The 16,027-nt window shown below is 48.5% G+C and overlaps 2 protein-coding genes across 12 annotated transcripts in view; both read right to left on the reverse strand.

The window, feature by feature from the left end:
* Positions 1-598: 598 nt before the first annotated feature.
* LOC114113987 (tubulin alpha-1C chain-like) lies at positions 599-8,859 on the reverse strand. 3 transcript variants are annotated; one of them, XM_042246764.2, is made up of 5 exons: positions 7,988-8,123; positions 7,590-7,874; positions 4,038-4,260; positions 3,762-3,910; positions 599-1,673 (listed from the first exon to the last, which is right to left on the reverse strand). In XM_042246764.2, the coding sequence occupies exons 3-5, from the start codon at positions 4,156-4,158 to the stop codon at positions 699-701; spliced, it is 1,245 nt and encodes a 414-aa protein (XP_042102698.1). In that variant the 5' UTR covers positions 4,159-4,260; positions 7,590-7,874; positions 7,988-8,123; the 3' UTR covers positions 599-698. The 3 variants fall into 3 exon arrangements, with proteins under 3 accessions (XP_042102698.1, XP_027823177.1, XP_027823176.1); XM_027967376.3 differs by lacking the exons at positions 7,590-7,874; positions 7,988-8,123 and adding an exon at positions 8,732-8,859; XM_027967375.3 differs by lacking the exon at positions 7,590-7,874.
* Positions 8,860-13,027: 4,168 nt separating this feature from the next.
* The window catches only part of LOC105614728 (tubulin alpha-1C chain), a 93,865-nt gene continuing 90,865 nt past the window's right edge, over positions 13,028-16,027 (reverse strand). For all 9 annotated transcript variants that reach the window (XM_042246769.1, XM_042246767.1, XM_027967379.2 and 6 more), the window contains one exon: positions 13,028-14,109. In XM_042246769.1, the coding sequence (XP_042102703.1) occupies positions 13,135-14,109 (975 nt within the window). In that variant the 3' untranslated portion in view covers positions 13,028-13,134. The remainder of the gene's footprint in view (positions 14,110-16,027) is intronic.

The following is a 16,027-nucleotide window of genomic DNA, read 5'->3' on the forward strand; positions in this document are numbered from 1 at the left end:
CCAAGCAGTGACTTCTTAAAGCACAGTCCTAGTTTGCCATTGTAGATTTTGGCCAAGGACAAAGAATCAGTCCAATTCCAAGCCCTTCCCATGTGATTCCAACACTTTATGAAATAAAGACTGCAGGAGTTCTGGCGGTCAGCCTGGTGACTTGAGTTATGGCTCCACCATTTATTAGCTGTGTTACCTAACCCCTTGCTACTCCACATGTGGTCACAGTAGACCAAGAATACCTGGGAGCTTTGGGAGCGATGAGTTGAGAGGAGCAGTGAAACATGCATTACCACATGTAACACAGCCATGGGAATTTGCTGTCTGATGCAGGCAGCTCAAACCCAGTGCTCTGTGACAACCTAGAGGGGTAGCACGGGGTGGGGGGCGGGAGGCAGGTTCAAGAGGGAGGGGACACATGTGCACCTATGGCTGACTCATGGTGATGTGTGGCAGAAACCAACACAATACTGTGAAGCAATTATCCTCCAGTTAAAAAGAAAAACAAAGAAAACCTGAGCTTAAAAAACAAGGGCAAAAAAAAATAAATTTTTAAAAAAGGCTGTATGTTTGTTGAAACTCCACTTCAGACCTACAGATTCAGCTCTGCTGTGCAAATATCACTTTTATTGACAAGATAGGGCGGCAGTGGGCAGCTCCACTGAACACAAGTAATACAGTCCCGAGATGAAACTGCAGCGGACATGCTAATACTCGTCACCCTCATCATCTCCCTCTGCACTGTCGGCTCCAACCTCCTCATAATCCTTCTCAAGGGCAGCCATGTCCTCACGGGCCTCAGAAAACTCGCCTTCCTCCATGCCCTCACCCACGTACCAGTGAACAAAGGCACGCTTGGCATACATCAGGTCAAACTTGTGGTCCAGGCGAGCCCAGGCCTCAGCAATGGCTGTGGTATTGCTCAGCATGCACACAGCTCGCTCTACTTTGGCCAGGTCTCCGCCAGGTACCACAGTGGGAGGCTGGTAATTAATGCCAACCTTGAAGCCAGTGGGGCACCAGTCCACAAACTGGATGCTGCGCTTGGTCTTGATGGTGGCAATGGCAGCATTGACATCTTTGGGAACCACGTCGCCACGGTACAACAGGCAGCAGGCCATGTATTTACCATGGCGAGGGTCACATTTCACCATCTGGTTGGCTGGCTCAAAGCAAGCATTGGTGATCTCTGCTACAGAAAGCTGTTCATGGTAGGCTTTCTCAGCAGAGATGACAGGGGCGTATGTGGCCAGAGGGAAGTGGATGCGGGGATAGGGCACCAGGTTGGTCTGGAACTCTGTCAGATCCACATTCAGGGCGCCATCAAACCTCAGGGAAGCAGTGATGGAGGACACTATCTGGCTCATGAGGCGGTTAAGATTCATGTAGGTCGGGCGCTCAATGTCGAGGTTTCTACGGCAGATGTCATAGATGGCCTCATTGTCTACCATGAAGGCACAATCAGAGTGCTCCAGGGTGGTGTGGGTGGTGAGGATGGAGTTGTAGGGCTCAACGACAGCTGTGGAAACCTGGGGGGCTGGGTAAATGGAGAACTCCAGCTTGGACTTCTTGCCATAGTCGACAGAGAGGCGTTCCATCAGCAGGGAGGTGAACCCAGAACCAGTTCCCCCACCAAAGCTGTGGAAAACCAAGAAGCCCTGAAGACCCGTGCACTGGTCAGCCTGAAAAAAGAAAAAAGTTTAATTTTAGCTTTGGTGACAGCTGCAGTGATGTCTTTGAATCCATAATCACACTGATCAAGATCCTAAAAAAAAAAAAAAAGAAAGAAAACTTCTGAACAATACTTGCTAAGAAAGCAGACACCTAAAGAGCTTTTAAGTGCTACGTGATTCAGAGAAACTTTTCACAGTCATCTCTTGGGGCCTGGAGGGAGGGGATCTGTGAAAAGGCTATTTTAAATGAATTATTTTCATTTCTGCAGGCAGAGGAATCACCAAGTCTGGAATGGAGGCAGGGCCCAAGTTTTGGGGACCAGGAGGCTCACCTCTGCTGCCCGTGCCATGACCACAGAGCAAAGGCAACCTCTTATCAGTTGGACAGCTGCCACCAGCAGGCCTGAGACCACACTGGCCCCATACAATGGATGTCTACAGAAATTGTGGCAGCTGCCTTCTGAGCCAGAAGGCAGCATCAGAGTGAAGAGCTAGTGCCCTGGTGCTAGAATAAGGCCGGCTCTGGCTCTGCCAGTTCCTTGCCATGTGCCTGTGACCAAATTCCTGTCTCAGTCTCAGTGTTCTCATTTATTAAATGAGGAGAACAGTAATCTGCTTGAGGTTGCTAGGAATTAAATGAGTACTGGAACAGTGCCTGGCACCGTCAGCACAGGTTAGCAGCAAGTCTGTTCATTCCGGGAAAGGTGATTTGCTGTCAGCAATCCATGTCCTTGTGTCACGGGGGCTTTCCACCACTTAAGTGAGCTCTCCTGCCTAACAAACTGCTACTCTGTGAAAGGGTGATCTTAACCCAACAGAGTATTCTCCGGACAGTCTTCACTTTAAGGTGCTCCCAAGATTGTGGACATCCTCTACTGAGCCTTAGTCACTTCTATGGGTCCACCCTCTGAATGAGATCAAAGCAAGGGGCAGACTCTTTTACCAGTTTCCACCCATTAAGGCTCTTGTGGACACAGTAATAAACACCAGGGACAAGTGCAATTGTTCTGGTGGTTAAAGAACTTCACCCCAGAACCCTCAGTGACTTTCACTAGTTCATTTCTCCCTAAGGCAGGTCCCGATCTCCAAGTCAGTGCCTGTAGCTGAAGCTTCACTTGCAAACAGAGGAACCATTAGACCAATTTTGGTGTGAAGACTACGATAAACATCTGAAGAAGTATGAAGTCAAGAACGATGTAAGGCCATTCTTTTGAAAATAGACCTGTTGTTGCTGGGCTTAGCGTTATATGATTTTCCTGACACGCTATGGCGCCCAGGCCTTCATTCTTGATTTTAGTTAATTACTTACAAGTTGCCCGGATGCCTAAAGAACAGACTCATCTGATTGCCAGACTCTTAATTAAAATGATCTGAACAGAAACCTTATCAACCTTACCGATGTGAATACAGTTACCTTAGACTTATCGGCCTCAAGGCTAGTCTACACTGCCCTGAGCTCTAGTAGAAAAGCAAGGGTACCGCTTTTTGGGGTTCTGTCTTAACCCTTTCAAAGTTCCAGTGACTTATACTTGCTTCTGTGACCAGGGAGCTCCCTTGACTCCACGTTCAGTGTTGCTGAAGTTCCCAATGGCAGCTGGTTCTAGTCGGTATTCCATCGGCTTCTTTTGCTGTAACTTTCTGGAGCAACATAGGGCAGCTGTCCAGTTTTTATGAGTTTGATCAATTAGTTACATTCAGAGCCAGCCACCTACAACTGTGACTAAGATGACCTAAAAAGGGATGCCTCAGCTTGGAGGCAGGAAGCTGCCTGATTAAGATGAACAAGGATGTTTTAATGGGCTTAAGTGTCAGTAAAACTGTTAAGGCTTCCTGGTACTCACTTGACTTCAGGTAAACTGCCCTCCCTGAGTGAGCAATTGCCCAAATCTGCCTTAGAAGACATAGGAGGAGGCCAAGCAGCACCTACTTCAGCCTCAAAAAGTTGTCCCATAGCACAGGACCGTTTGGTTTAGAAGTCCAGTTATAGTGGGCAGTGTCAAGCTCATTCTAGTGCACAAAGAATGATTCCCATAGTCTGGTCTCTCAAAACTCTAAGAGAAAACGCTCATCCTAGTTTTAAAAAAGTTCTTTGTTTACCAGTTTCCGAACTCGGTCCAAGACGAGGTCAATGATCTCCTTGCCAATGGTGTAGTGACCTCGGGCATAGTTATTGGCGGCATCTTCTTTGCCTGAGATGAGTTGCTCAGGGTGGAAGAGCTGGCGGTAGGTGCCAGTGCGAACCTCATCTGGAAAAGGAAAATGAAGCAGCCACCTATCAAGGGTGCTCCATCCCAGGGCATCAGTGGAATTCCCAGGACACACCTCCTGTCCCAGATCCCTGGGATCTCACTGGGGTTACTGAGGTCAACTCACCAATGACTGTGGGTTCCAGGTCTACAAACACTGCCCTGGGCACATGCTTGCCAGCACCTGTCTCACTGAAGAAGGTGTTGAAGGAGTCGTCTCCTCCCCCAATCGTCTTATCACTTGGCATCTGGCCATCGGGCTGGATGCCATGTTCCAGGCAGTAGAGCTCCCAGCAGGCATTGCCGATCTGGACACCAGCCTGGCCGACGTGGATGGAGATGCACTCACGCTGTGGGAAGGAAGACAGGAAGTGTCAGAATGTGACACATCGGATGGGACATTCAGGAATGATTCACACGGAAATGACTATTAACCTCAAGAAAATCAGCACCTTTCTGGAGGCCATGCCTGCCCAGGCACTATTTCACAAACAACAGGCCAATTCAGAGGAAAGGCTTTGGAAAACCACAGATACGTTAATGAACTACTAGACAAGGCCAGAGACCAGACTTTGGCTTTACAGCCACATTAGATATTCATGGCCAGGTTTCTACCTTCAGAATGATACAAGCTACTCTAGCAATAGATTTTCCCCAACTCCTGGGAAATATGCCTGCTGACTCCTTAGAGGCATGCAAAATTCCTCCTTCTAGCTCTGATTCATTCCCTGTGTGACTGTAACTACAGCTCATTCCCATCCCTCTTTAATTCTATTCTTTAAACAGCTTCTGCCTCTCCCTTTAAAACCAGCTTAAACCAGCAAGCTACAGCTGTATGACTCATGGAGAAAACAGCAGATAAGCAGCAATTACCTGGACTTTAAAACTGGTCACAGGCATCCTTTTATCCTTGTGGAAGTATTTAATCTTAGGGAAAAACATTTTCCTTCACTGTCCACACACCTTGAGGGGAGAGTGGGGGAGGGTGGGCAGATGGAGACAGGGTAACAAAGGCGAGAAGTGTCACCAAGACTGCGCTAATAGCTGAAGAAATCAGCTCTTTTCTAGTAAAATGTACATCTCGCTCTGGCACTGTGGAAGAAGAGTCTATAATTTCATAAATTTAATGATTTAGGCAAGCGTTTGTTTTCCTTTACTTGCTGAACAAGGTCATTTATAAGTTACCAAACTCATTCCTGCTTGGTAAAATAAGACAGTGAACACAGAATCTAAACCCAGGCTTAAGAGGAAAACAAAGAGGACTTCTATTGTATCTCCATCATAAATCAAATTAGCTGCTTGAGACAGAATCTTTCAAGTATCCACATCAAATATCTCCTATTACATGTTCTCCAAATAACAGTTTCAGGGCTCTGAAAGCTAATAGGAATTTAAAGCCTTTGACTGTGTGGATCACAACAAACTGTGGGAAATTCTTAAGAGATTGAAATACCAGACTACCTTACCTGTCTCTTGAGAAACCTGTATGCAGGTCAAGAAGCAACAGTTAGAAACAGACATGAAACAATGGACTGGTTCAAAACTGGGATAGGAGTATGTCAAGGCTGTATATTATCTCCCTGCTTATTTAACTTCTATGCAGAGTACATCATGTGAAATGCTGGATGAATCACAAGCTGGAATCAAGCCTCCCAGGAGAACTATCAGTAACCTCAGATGACATCACTCTAAAGGCAGAAAGTGAATGGGAACGAAAGAAAAGAACCTCTGGATGAGGGTGAAAATGCTGGCCTCTGGTCCCATCACTTCATAGCAAATAGATGGGAAAATGTGGAAACAGTGACTGATTTTATTTTCTTAGGCTCCAAAATCAGTGCAGATGGTGACTGCAGCCATTAAATTAAAAGATGCTTGCTTCTTAGAAGGAAAGCTATGACAAACCTAGACAGAATATTAAAAAACAGACATCATTTTGCCAACAAAGGTCCACGTAGTCAAAGCTGTATTTTTCCAGTAGTCATGTATGGATGTGAGAGTTAGACTGTAAAGAAGGCTGAGCATGGAAGAATCGATGCTTCTGAACTGTGGTGCTGGAGAAGACTCTTGAGAGTCCCTTGGACTGCAAGGAGATCCAACCAGTCAATCCTAAAGGAAATTTAGGATTCATCTAAATTTCATCTGACTATTCATCGGAAGAACTGATGCTGAAGCTCCAGTACTTTGACCACTTGAGGCAAAGAGCAGACTCATTTGAAAAGACCCTAATGCTGGGAAGAATTGAAGGCAAAAGGAGAAGGGGGTGGCAGAGGGTGAGATGTTTAGATAGCATCACCAACTCAATGGACATGAGTTTGAACAAACTCCGGGAGACAGTGAAGGACCAGAAAGCCTGGCATTCTGCAGTCTGTAGGTTTGCAAAGAGTCGGACGTGACTTAGCAACCTAACAACAATAGGAATCTTAAGAAAATTTGACATCACCTAAGAGGTCAAAGGGACTAGTCTCATAACCCCAAGACAAAACCTCCAGTTACTCATAACCTTTGACTTATGGTTCGCTCCTTCTCACCATATTCCCCATAAAGCAATTATTTTCTGCTGACCTCATCAGCAAGCTCACTATTATCTGCATCTACTTGCCCAGCTCTAAGGCTGTGGGAGAAAGGGGAGTTTGTTCTAATGAACCCATGACTTTTAACCACTGCATCGTGTTTACCTTTAACTGGGCTCTGGACATTTCACAGCCGTAGAAACCAGGAAAGAACCAGATATTTGCCCATGACAGTCCCAGGTCAAGACCCACCGTAATGAAGCACTTCTAATGAAGCCTTTTGAGTTCAAAAACTTTTCATATTATGCAACAGTATGGCTTACATTGTGGCCACTGCTTGTCCTCCACTCTCCCCTGGCCACTAGGGAGATGAAGTGAGATACCAGTGATGGTGTCACTTAGTCTAGCCTTAACGGGATAATCAGCACCTGTCCTTTGTGAAATATGAGTCTAACCAGTGTATGTCTTAATAGGTTTGCTGCTACTGCTGATTTCCTGCCCTTTAAACACTCCCACTATTTTCTCAATAATACATTTACCAGTGTCCTTTGGTCTGTCTTAGTAAAAAGCACTCAAGCAAGTGTTACAGTCAGACATCCTTTGATAACTCTGGTAGTCCGTAAAAAAGGAAACTATTTATTCCTATATTCCTTTTTTAAAAAGGGTATTTTGATACATTTGATACCCATGGCCTGCTTTAGGTAGGTAGATGTCCAATGGATGTTTCCTAAGATACCTGTTTCCAAAACCTCTGACAGCTAAATAGAAAATACTCAAGTTGTGTGTAATTTCATGTTTCTTTAAAAGCAAGAATACTATGTCAGTACTAGATTACTCTGTGACTTTGTAAGTAAATATCTCTTTTGTGGACTTTTAAAAACCTGTAAGAAGAAAGTTTCAGCTACTAAACACCCCACTAAATTAACACTAGAAATCCTAGAAATGCAGGGATAAACAAGGGACAGTCATTTCCTTCAAAGGAGGAGCCTGCCTTCATCCTTCAGGTGGACTGGCCCAAATGCAAGAGCTGCCCCCGCCCACCCACCCCCATCCCGGCCACAGGGGACGATGGTGCAATTGGAAACTCTTCCCAGAGTCTGGCCACAGGTGGACTCAGCACCAAATCACAGGGCACAGGAGAGGGGTCGCCAGGAAACGTCTGCACCTACTATGCTGGAGCACACGAGATGCTCCAGGGGTCCTTTGCAGAAGGCTGTGGGAGGGTGAGGTCACTTCAGGAAATGGGAGCGATCTGTAGCTTTCACAAGTCCTTGGGAGCCAGTGCGAAGGTTCTCCCACCTTCCTGGGGCAGTAGCGGCGCCGAAGGAATCAACGACTGGCCCCGCTCTAGGATCAAGTGGCTTTTCCACTTCCACTCAAGGCAGTACCCAGGCCGCGTCTTCGAGCCCGATGAGGAGTCAGCCAGGTGAACTCGACTCTCCCAACCTGGCCACCTGAAACCAGTTTGCCCGGAGGCGTGGACATGGCTGCACTCGCACTGGGGTCCCAACGCCCCTTCGGACTCCGCACTCTGCCCCCACACCACCGCCCCGGGACCCCCACTCACCATGACGGAGACTTGGACGGCTCTGCGGGGCTGGAACGGGGGCGAGGGGGTGCGGCCGCGAAGATCTCCCACTGACAGACTATTAAGGAGTCCGGGGGAGAAGCAGGGAGAGGCCCGGGGCCGGGAGGGATCCTATAAACCCCGACCCGGGCCACGTGTCAGGAGGGCGGGATCCGACCCCGCCCCGGCCTCCGCGGCCCCGCCTCCCAGCCCTGCACCGGGTCTTACCCTCCCCGCGGAGAGAGGAGGGGCGCGCGGCGCTCATTGGTGGGTTCAAAAGTTCAAACCAAACTCTACGGAACCAGCCAGAAGAACCAGAAAGGGAGGAGGCATCCAGGGGCCGAAGAATGGGCCGGTGGGGTGAGGGAGAGGATGCACTCGGCGACGGGAAAGAGAAGCGAGGCGAAGGGTGGGGACGGCAGTGGGCGACGCGTAAGCGAGGAGGGGCGCCAGGTAAAGGGAGGCGCCGCCGCGGAGCCCTGGGGGCGCGGCTCCTCTCGCTGCCCGCCCGGTCGCCGGGCTCCAGACCCCCGACCCTGGACTGGAAGGCGGCCTAGGTGGCCTTCAGCAAGTTCCAGCCGCACAGCCCCCAGTCAGGACCTCCCACACGATCCGGCTGTTTCCACCGCGGGTAACCCCGGCGCCCGCAGCTCTCGCAGTTGAGGGACTTCCAAGAGGGAAGCCCTAAGGTTCCCCATTCCAGGTCCTAATCACCACAAACCAAGTTGAAATCCTGAATCTCACCTTTTTTGTTGCTTTTCTTTCCTTGTTTTCCTGCCTCCTTTTAAATGAACCTTTTGGTTTCTACCAGCAAACTCCTTCCATCTGGTGCAAAGCCGTTTTTCCCCCCGCCTGGAATTAACTATACTAACCCCAGGTTCCCAGGTGGCGCTAGTGGTAAAGAATCTGCCTGCCAATGCAGGAGAGGCGAGATAAGCAGGTTTGCTCCCTGGGTGGGGATGATCCGCTGGAGTAGAAATGGCACCCCACTCTAGTATTCTTGCCTGGAGAATCCTATGGACAGAGGAGCCTGGTGGGCTTCAGTCCTTGGGGTCTCAAAGAGTCTGACACGTGTATATAATAGCTTTCACTTTTCAGATGCTTACTATGCAGAGTTGTTTGTTTTTCAGACAGTGTTAATCACATGTCATCCGTTAAACGAATGCTGTGCCTTACCCCGGTTTTTACAGATAAAGAAACTAGAGTTTAGAGTAATTCAACTAGTTGCACATCACACAGCTGGAGCGAGTTAGGCCCTCACTGCCTTGCACTGCCTCACCCTACGTATACCACTCTTTGTTATGGAATCCAAGTTCCTGTGCCCCTGGCACACTGAAGCCAAACAATCCAGAATCTGGGAGTTTGGAGCAGAGAAAGATTTATTGCAAAGGCTAAAGCAAGAATAGATGTCCGGTGCCCAAAAGACTTAACCCTCCAATCACTTTCAGGCAAGACTGTTATGGAAAAGGGTCATGGATTGCTTGACCAGCTCCTGTACCTTCTCATTGTTTGATGAGGTAACAGTGGCGTTTCCAGAATCTCAACTTTCTGGTTCCAACCAGTCTGGAGTCTGTATGCTTGTGGTGGACTTGTAGTTACATCTTCCTGGGTGGTGCGGTCTTAGTTTTTGTAGAACAACTCAAAGATAATACATCAAGTTGTTATCTTTATGGCTTCAGAAGAATTAGGTGTCCTGTGACTCTATTGTCCTAATCAGTAACTGCTTGAGCTTGCTCTTTGGCACTCAAGGAAGGCCTGGGAGACTTTTTTTTTTCCTGTTTTCTACAAATAAGATACAGGGGACATGGAGGGCCTTTTGAAATTGGGCAGGACCTGCAAGGCCTGGCTTAGTTTCACTCTGACTTCCATGCAAGGATTTATTCCTCAGAAGCATCCTTTATTTCATTTGCTTTTCTTGTTCGGAGGATATAGGCTTCATTCAGCCTCCTTGACCTTCCCTGAAATCCAAACGGCGGATTCAAAGAGTTGCTTATCAGGGAAGGGAGGGGATGCAGAAATAGGAGGAGAAGTCAAGTGGTTGTACAGCCTTGCAGCCTGGTTCCTACTCAAGGAATATGCGTAACAGTGTCTCTAAGTTCTGTAGTACCAGGGCCCCTACCCAGGTGGAGGATGGTAACTTCAGGTTGAGCACAAAATTCCTGCAGCACTGCCCTATTACCTCACCACCAACCAAACAGAAGAAAGCGACACATTCTGCATCCACCACATTCAAAATTCACCCCAAATTTTGCCTGCCTTTTTTGGGCCTTGTTAGGCCTCAGGCACATGCCTACACCCACTCGTGCTAACTTGCTTCCGTTGTGTCCAACCGATTGCGACCCAATGGACTGTAGCCCGATAAGCTCCTTCGTCCATGGGATTTTCGAGGCAAAAATACTGGAGTAGGTTGCCATTTCCTTCTCCAGGGGATCTTCCCGACCCAGGGATAAACTCCAATCTCCTGGATTGCAGGCAGATTCTATACCGATTGAGCTACCAGGGATGCCCAGAGTCTGGGGTGCCAGCCAATTTTGGGGCTGCACCCTCTTAGGCTTTTTCCATCTATCCCCATCAAACCCCGTGGCCTCAGCCCTCGTGGCAGTTCTGAGTGCAGACTTCCCATTTGTGCTCAAGGGCAGATGGGATGATTGTCAGCCACAAAGCAGTGACAGACCTTGGGGTATATTTGTTCTTGCTGCAGGCTAACTTCTGTTCACTCTCTCGCCAGCACAGGGGTGGGGGAGATCATCACTGCAAGGACAGATCCCTCTCCAAGCTCTTGCATTTTGCCCTTTCCAGTTGCCCAGGCTCTGTTCTACTGGAACCATTTTTCTCAGCTAAACTCTTCTTTCACCCCCACATCATTGCAGCTGCTTAAAGGTTTCCAGCCCGTTCCACATCTTGGCAGATTATTCTACTGTAAGGCTTACAGAGGTAATTGGAGGGGCTTGCTCCTGGCCAGGGGACTGTGGTGGTGGGGGTGTGCACTGGTCCCGGGGCTTCAGGCTCTACAGGTGCTGCCAGGCTCTCCTGAAGGCTGAGGGAGGAGGAGGATAATAGACAAGCCCTGAACCCCATTCTCAGGATCTCCAGCTTGGGACATGCGGGCTACGAGAATGGACCTTTCTTTCAGGTGTCGTGGGGTGCTGTGCTCAGCTGAAGCTGATGATCTGTCTCTTCCTTCTCTCACCTGGATGTCCTGTTCCCTCCAGAGCTCCCACTGTAGCAATTGGCAGAAAACCCAGGTTGGGAAGGTCTGAGTGCAGCTGGAGTGGCCAGCCTCTCCGAGCTTCGTTTCAGCCCAGGACGCCCATGCTCAGGCTGCAGAAGGGATCTAGCCCATCACTTTGAATAGCAGTGGCTGGCTGTACTCAAGGATGGGGTGGGTTGGGCATCGCCCTTAAAGCATGAGACAACGGTTGTTCTCATGACAACTCTTCCAAGCACAAAGCTGAGAGAGGTCAGGCTGGAAGCTGTGCCCCAAGACAGAATGTGCATTTGAGGGAGGGGGTTGCTGTGCCATGTGCTTTGTGGAATCTTAGTTCCGCAATCAGGGATTGGACCCGGGCCATCAGCATTGAAAGCACCAATTCCACTGGGCCACCAGGGAATCCCTAGAATGTGCATGTTTAAAATGCTCTCCTTAAAGAGCAAGGGGGCAGAGGTGAGCAATGAGTAAGAGGTGAAAACACCAGTGGGAAAAGAAAGATGGTAGCTGAGTGCCACTGAGCAAGCTCAGTCCTGGAGCAAAGGTGAGCAGACCTGCACCCACCCTCACCTCCTGCCACTTGCTTGGCCTCCCCACTCAGGCCAGGACCTAAGCATCAAAACTGGCTCCTCCCTTCCGCATGCCCTGGCCCTCTGATGATCGCTGTCCTTTCATTGCTCAGTTCATCCTCAGAGGCCACACCACTGGTCCCTTAGCACCAGCTCTCCAGCCACCTGCACATTCTTCCCCCACCCTCAGCTTCTCACAGTTGCCTCCTGCCCCGCTCAAGAACCACACAGCTTCCAGCAGGTGCTCAGAAAAGCATCCAAGTTAGGGAGCTCTGGTCTTCAACCTTTTTTACATACATACTCCTACAATTTTCCTTATTATTTCCATACTTCAAATATTGCCCGCGACATACACTGGGTCAAGGACCAATACCATAACAACCTGAGACTACCATACTTTGTGTCTCAGCCTGCTCTCCTTTCTCCAAAAAGTGACTTCTTAAGGCACAGTCCTAGTTTGCCATTGTAGATTTTGGCCAAGGACAAAGAATCAGTCCAATTCCAAGCCCTTCCCATGTGATTCCAACACTTTATGAAATAAAGACTGCAGGAGTTCTGGCAGTCAGCCTGGTGACTTGAGTTATGGCTCCACCATTCATTAGCTGTGTTACCTAACCCCTTGCTACTCCACATGTGGTCACAGCAGACCAAGAATACCTGGGAGCTTTGGGAGCGATGAGTTGAGAGGAGCAGTGAAACATGCATTACCACATGTAAAACAGCCATGGGAATTTGCTGTCTGATGCAGGCAGCTCAAACCCAGTGCTCTGTGACAACCTAGAGGGGTAGCACGGGGTGGGGGGCGGGAGGGAGGTTCAAGAGGGAGGGGACATATGTGCACCTATGGCTGACTCATGGTGATGTAAGGCAGAAACCAACACAATACTGCGAAGCAATTATCCTCCAATTAAAAAGAAAAACAAAGAAAACCTGAGAGCTTTAAAAAACAAAGGCAAAAAAAAAAAAGAAAAATAATGCAGTATGTTTGTTAAAACTCCACTTCAGACCTACAGATTCAGGTCTCCTTTTTAAAATCTACAGGAGATACACATCCATATTAAAGATCGAAAAGCACTGGCCCAATGAGCCTGTTGCCTCACTTATGATTTTATCACCAGTCATCGTTGCAGGTCTTAGTGAAATAGACAAACCTCTTAGCACACAGAAACCACTTGAAATGTTGAGCAAATGATCAAATGGAATTGCCAGCCTCCTCCATCACAAACTGGCTTTCAATAAGTAAACATTTACTATGATACAGCGTGACCTTGGAAGTGGAAATATCACCTTTATTGTCAAGATAGGACGGCAGTGGGCAGCTCCACTGAACACAAGTAATACAGTCCCGAGATGAAACTGCAGCGGACATGCTAGTACTCGTCACCCTCATCATCTCCCTCTGCACTGTCGGCTCCAACCTCCTCATAATCCTTCTCAAGGGCAGCCATGTCCTCACGGGCCTCAGAAAACTCGCCTTCCTCCATGCCCTCACCCACGTACCAGTGAACAAAGGCACGCTTGGCATACATCAGGTCAAACTTGTGGTCCAGGCGAGCCCAGGCCTCAGCGATGGCTGTGGTGTTGCTCAGCATGCACACAGCTCGCTGTACTTTGGCCAGGTCTCCACCAGGTACCACAGTGGGAGGCTGGTAGTTAATGCCAACCTTGAAGCCAGTGGGGCACCAGTCCACAAACTGGATGGTACGCTTGGTCTTGATGGTGGCAATGGCAGCATTGACATCTTTGGGAACCACGTCGCCACGGTACAACAGGCAGCAGGCCATGTATTTACCATGGCGAGGGTCACATTTCACCATCTGGTTGGCTGGCTCAAAGCAAGCATTGGTGATCTCTGCTACAGAAAGCTGTTCATGGTAGGCTTTCTCAGCAGAGATGACAGGGGCGTATGTGGCCAGAGGGAAGTGGATGCGGGGATAGGGCACCAGGTTGGTCTGGAACTCTGTCAGATCCACATTCAGGGCGCCATCAAACCTCAGGGAAGCAGTGATGGAGGACACTATCTGGCTCATGAGGCGGTTAAGATTCGTGTAGGTCGGGCGCTCAATGTCGAGGTTTCTACGGCAGATGTCATAGATGGCCTCATTGTCTACCATGAAGGCACAATCAGAGTGCTCCAGGGTGGTGTGGGTGGTGAGGATGGAGTTGTAGGGCTCAACGACAGCTGTGGAAACCTGGGGGGCTGGGTAAATGGAGAACTCCAGCTTGGACTTCTTGCCATAGTCGACAGAGAGGCGTTCCATCAGCAGGGAGGTGAACCCAGAACCAGTTCCCCCACCAAAGCTGTGGAAAACCAAGAAGCCCTGAAGACCCGTGCACTGGTCAGCCTGGAAAAAGAAAAGAGTTTAATTTTAGCTTTGATGACAGCTGCAGTGATGTCTTTGAATCCATAATCACACTGATCAAGATCCTAAAAAAAAAAAAATTCTGAACAATACTTGCTAAGAAAGCAGACACCTAAAGAGCTTTTAAGTGCTACGTGATTCAGAGAAACTTTTCACAGTCATCTCTTGGGGCCTGGAGGGAGGGGATCTGTGAAAAGGCCATTTAAAATGAATTATTTTCATTTCTGCAGGCAGAGGAATCACCAAGTCTGGAATGGAGGCAGGGCCCAAGTTTTGGGGACCGGGAGGCTCACCTCTGCTGCCCGTGCCATGACCACAGAGCAAAGGCAACCTCTTATCAGTTGGACAGCTGCCACCAGCAGGCCTGAGACCACACTGGCCCCATACAATGGATGTCTACAGAAATTGTGGCAGCTGCCTTCTGAGCCAGAAGGCAGCATCAGAGTGAAGAGCTAGTGCCCTGGTGCTAGAATAAGGCCGGCTCTGGCTCTGCCAGTTCCTTGCCATGTGCCTGTGACCAAATTCCTGTCTCAGTCTCAGTGTTCTCATTTATTAAATGAGGAGAACAGTAATCTGCTTGAGGTTGCTAGGAATTAAATGAGTACTGGAACAGTGCCTGGCACCGTCAGCACAGGTTAGCAGCAAGTCTGTTCATTCCGGGAAAGGTGATTTGCTGTCAGCAATCCATGTCCTTGTGTCACGGGGGCTTTCCACCACTTAAGTGAGCTCTCCTGCCTAACAAACTGCTACTCTGTGAAAGGGTGATCTTAACCCAACAGAGTATTCTCCGGACAGTCTTCACTTTAAGGTGCTCCCAAGATTGTGGACATCCTCTACTGAGCCTTAGTCACTTCTATGGGTCCACCCTCTGAATGAGATCAAAGCAAGGGGCAGACTCTTTTACCAGTTTCCACCCATTAAGGCTCTTGTGGACACAGTAATAAACACCAGGGACAAGTGCAATTGTTCTGGTGGTTAAAGAACTTCACCCCAGAACCCTCAGTGACTTTCACTAGTTCATTTCTCCCTAAGGCAGGTCCCGATCTCCAAGTCAGTGCCTGTAGCTGAAGCTTCACTTGCAAACAGAGGAACCATTAGACCAATTTTGGTGTGAAGACTACGATAAACATCTGAAGAAGTATGAAGTCAAGAACGATGTAAGGCCATTCTTTTGAAAATAGACCTGTTGTTGCTGGGCTTAGCGTTATATGATTTTCCTGACACGCTATGGCGCCCAGGCCTTCATTCTTGATTTTAGTTAATTACTTACAAGTTGCCCGGATGCCTAAAGAACAGACTCATCTGATTGCCAGACTCTTAATTAAAATGATCTGAACAGAAACCTTATCAACCTTACCGATGTGAATACAGTTACCTTAGACTTATCGGCCTCAAGGCTAGTCTACACTGCCCTGAGCTCTAGTAGAAAAGCAAGGGTACCGCTTTTGGGGTTCTGTCTTAACCCTTTCAAAGTTCCAGTGACTTATACTTGCTTCTGTGACCAGGGAGCTCCCTTGACTCCACGTTCAGTGTTGCTGAAGTTCCCAATGGCAGCTGGTTCTAGTCGGTATTCCATCGGCTTCTTTTGCTGTAACTTTCTGGAGCAACATAGGGCAGCTGTCCAGTTTTTATGAGTTTGATCAATTAGTTACATTCAGAGCCAGCCACCTACAACTGTGACTAAGATGACCTAAAAAGGGATGCCTCAGCTTGGAGGCAGGAAGCTGCCTGATTAAGATGAACAAGGATGTTTTAATGGGCTTAAGTGTCAGTAAAACTGTTAAGGCTTCCTGGTACTCACTTGACTTCAGGTAAACTGCCCTCCCTGAGTGAGCAATTGCCCAAATCTGCCTTAGAAGACATAGGAGGAGGCCAAGCAGCACCTACTTCAGCCTCAAAA

This window comes from Ovis aries, chromosome 3 (assembly GCF_016772045.2).
Source record: "Ovis aries strain OAR_USU_Benz2616 breed Rambouillet chromosome 3, ARS-UI_Ramb_v3.0, whole genome shotgun sequence".
Classification (NCBI taxonomy): Eukaryota; Metazoa; Chordata; class Mammalia; order Artiodactyla; family Bovidae; genus Ovis; species Ovis aries.

What these genes read in the sequence shown, in the direction of transcription:
- LOC114113987 (XM_027967375.3), bottom strand. An exon ending in CCTGGAACCCACAGTCATTG is followed by an intron (nt 3,911 to 4,037) that starts GTGAGTTGACCT and finishes TTCCTTTTCCAG; the next exon opens with ATGAGGTTCGCACTGGCACC. An exon ending in TGGACCGAGTTCGGAAACTG is followed by an intron (nt 1,674 to 3,761) that starts GTAAACAAAGAA and finishes TTCTTTTTTCAG; the next exon opens with GCTGACCAGTGCACGGGTCT.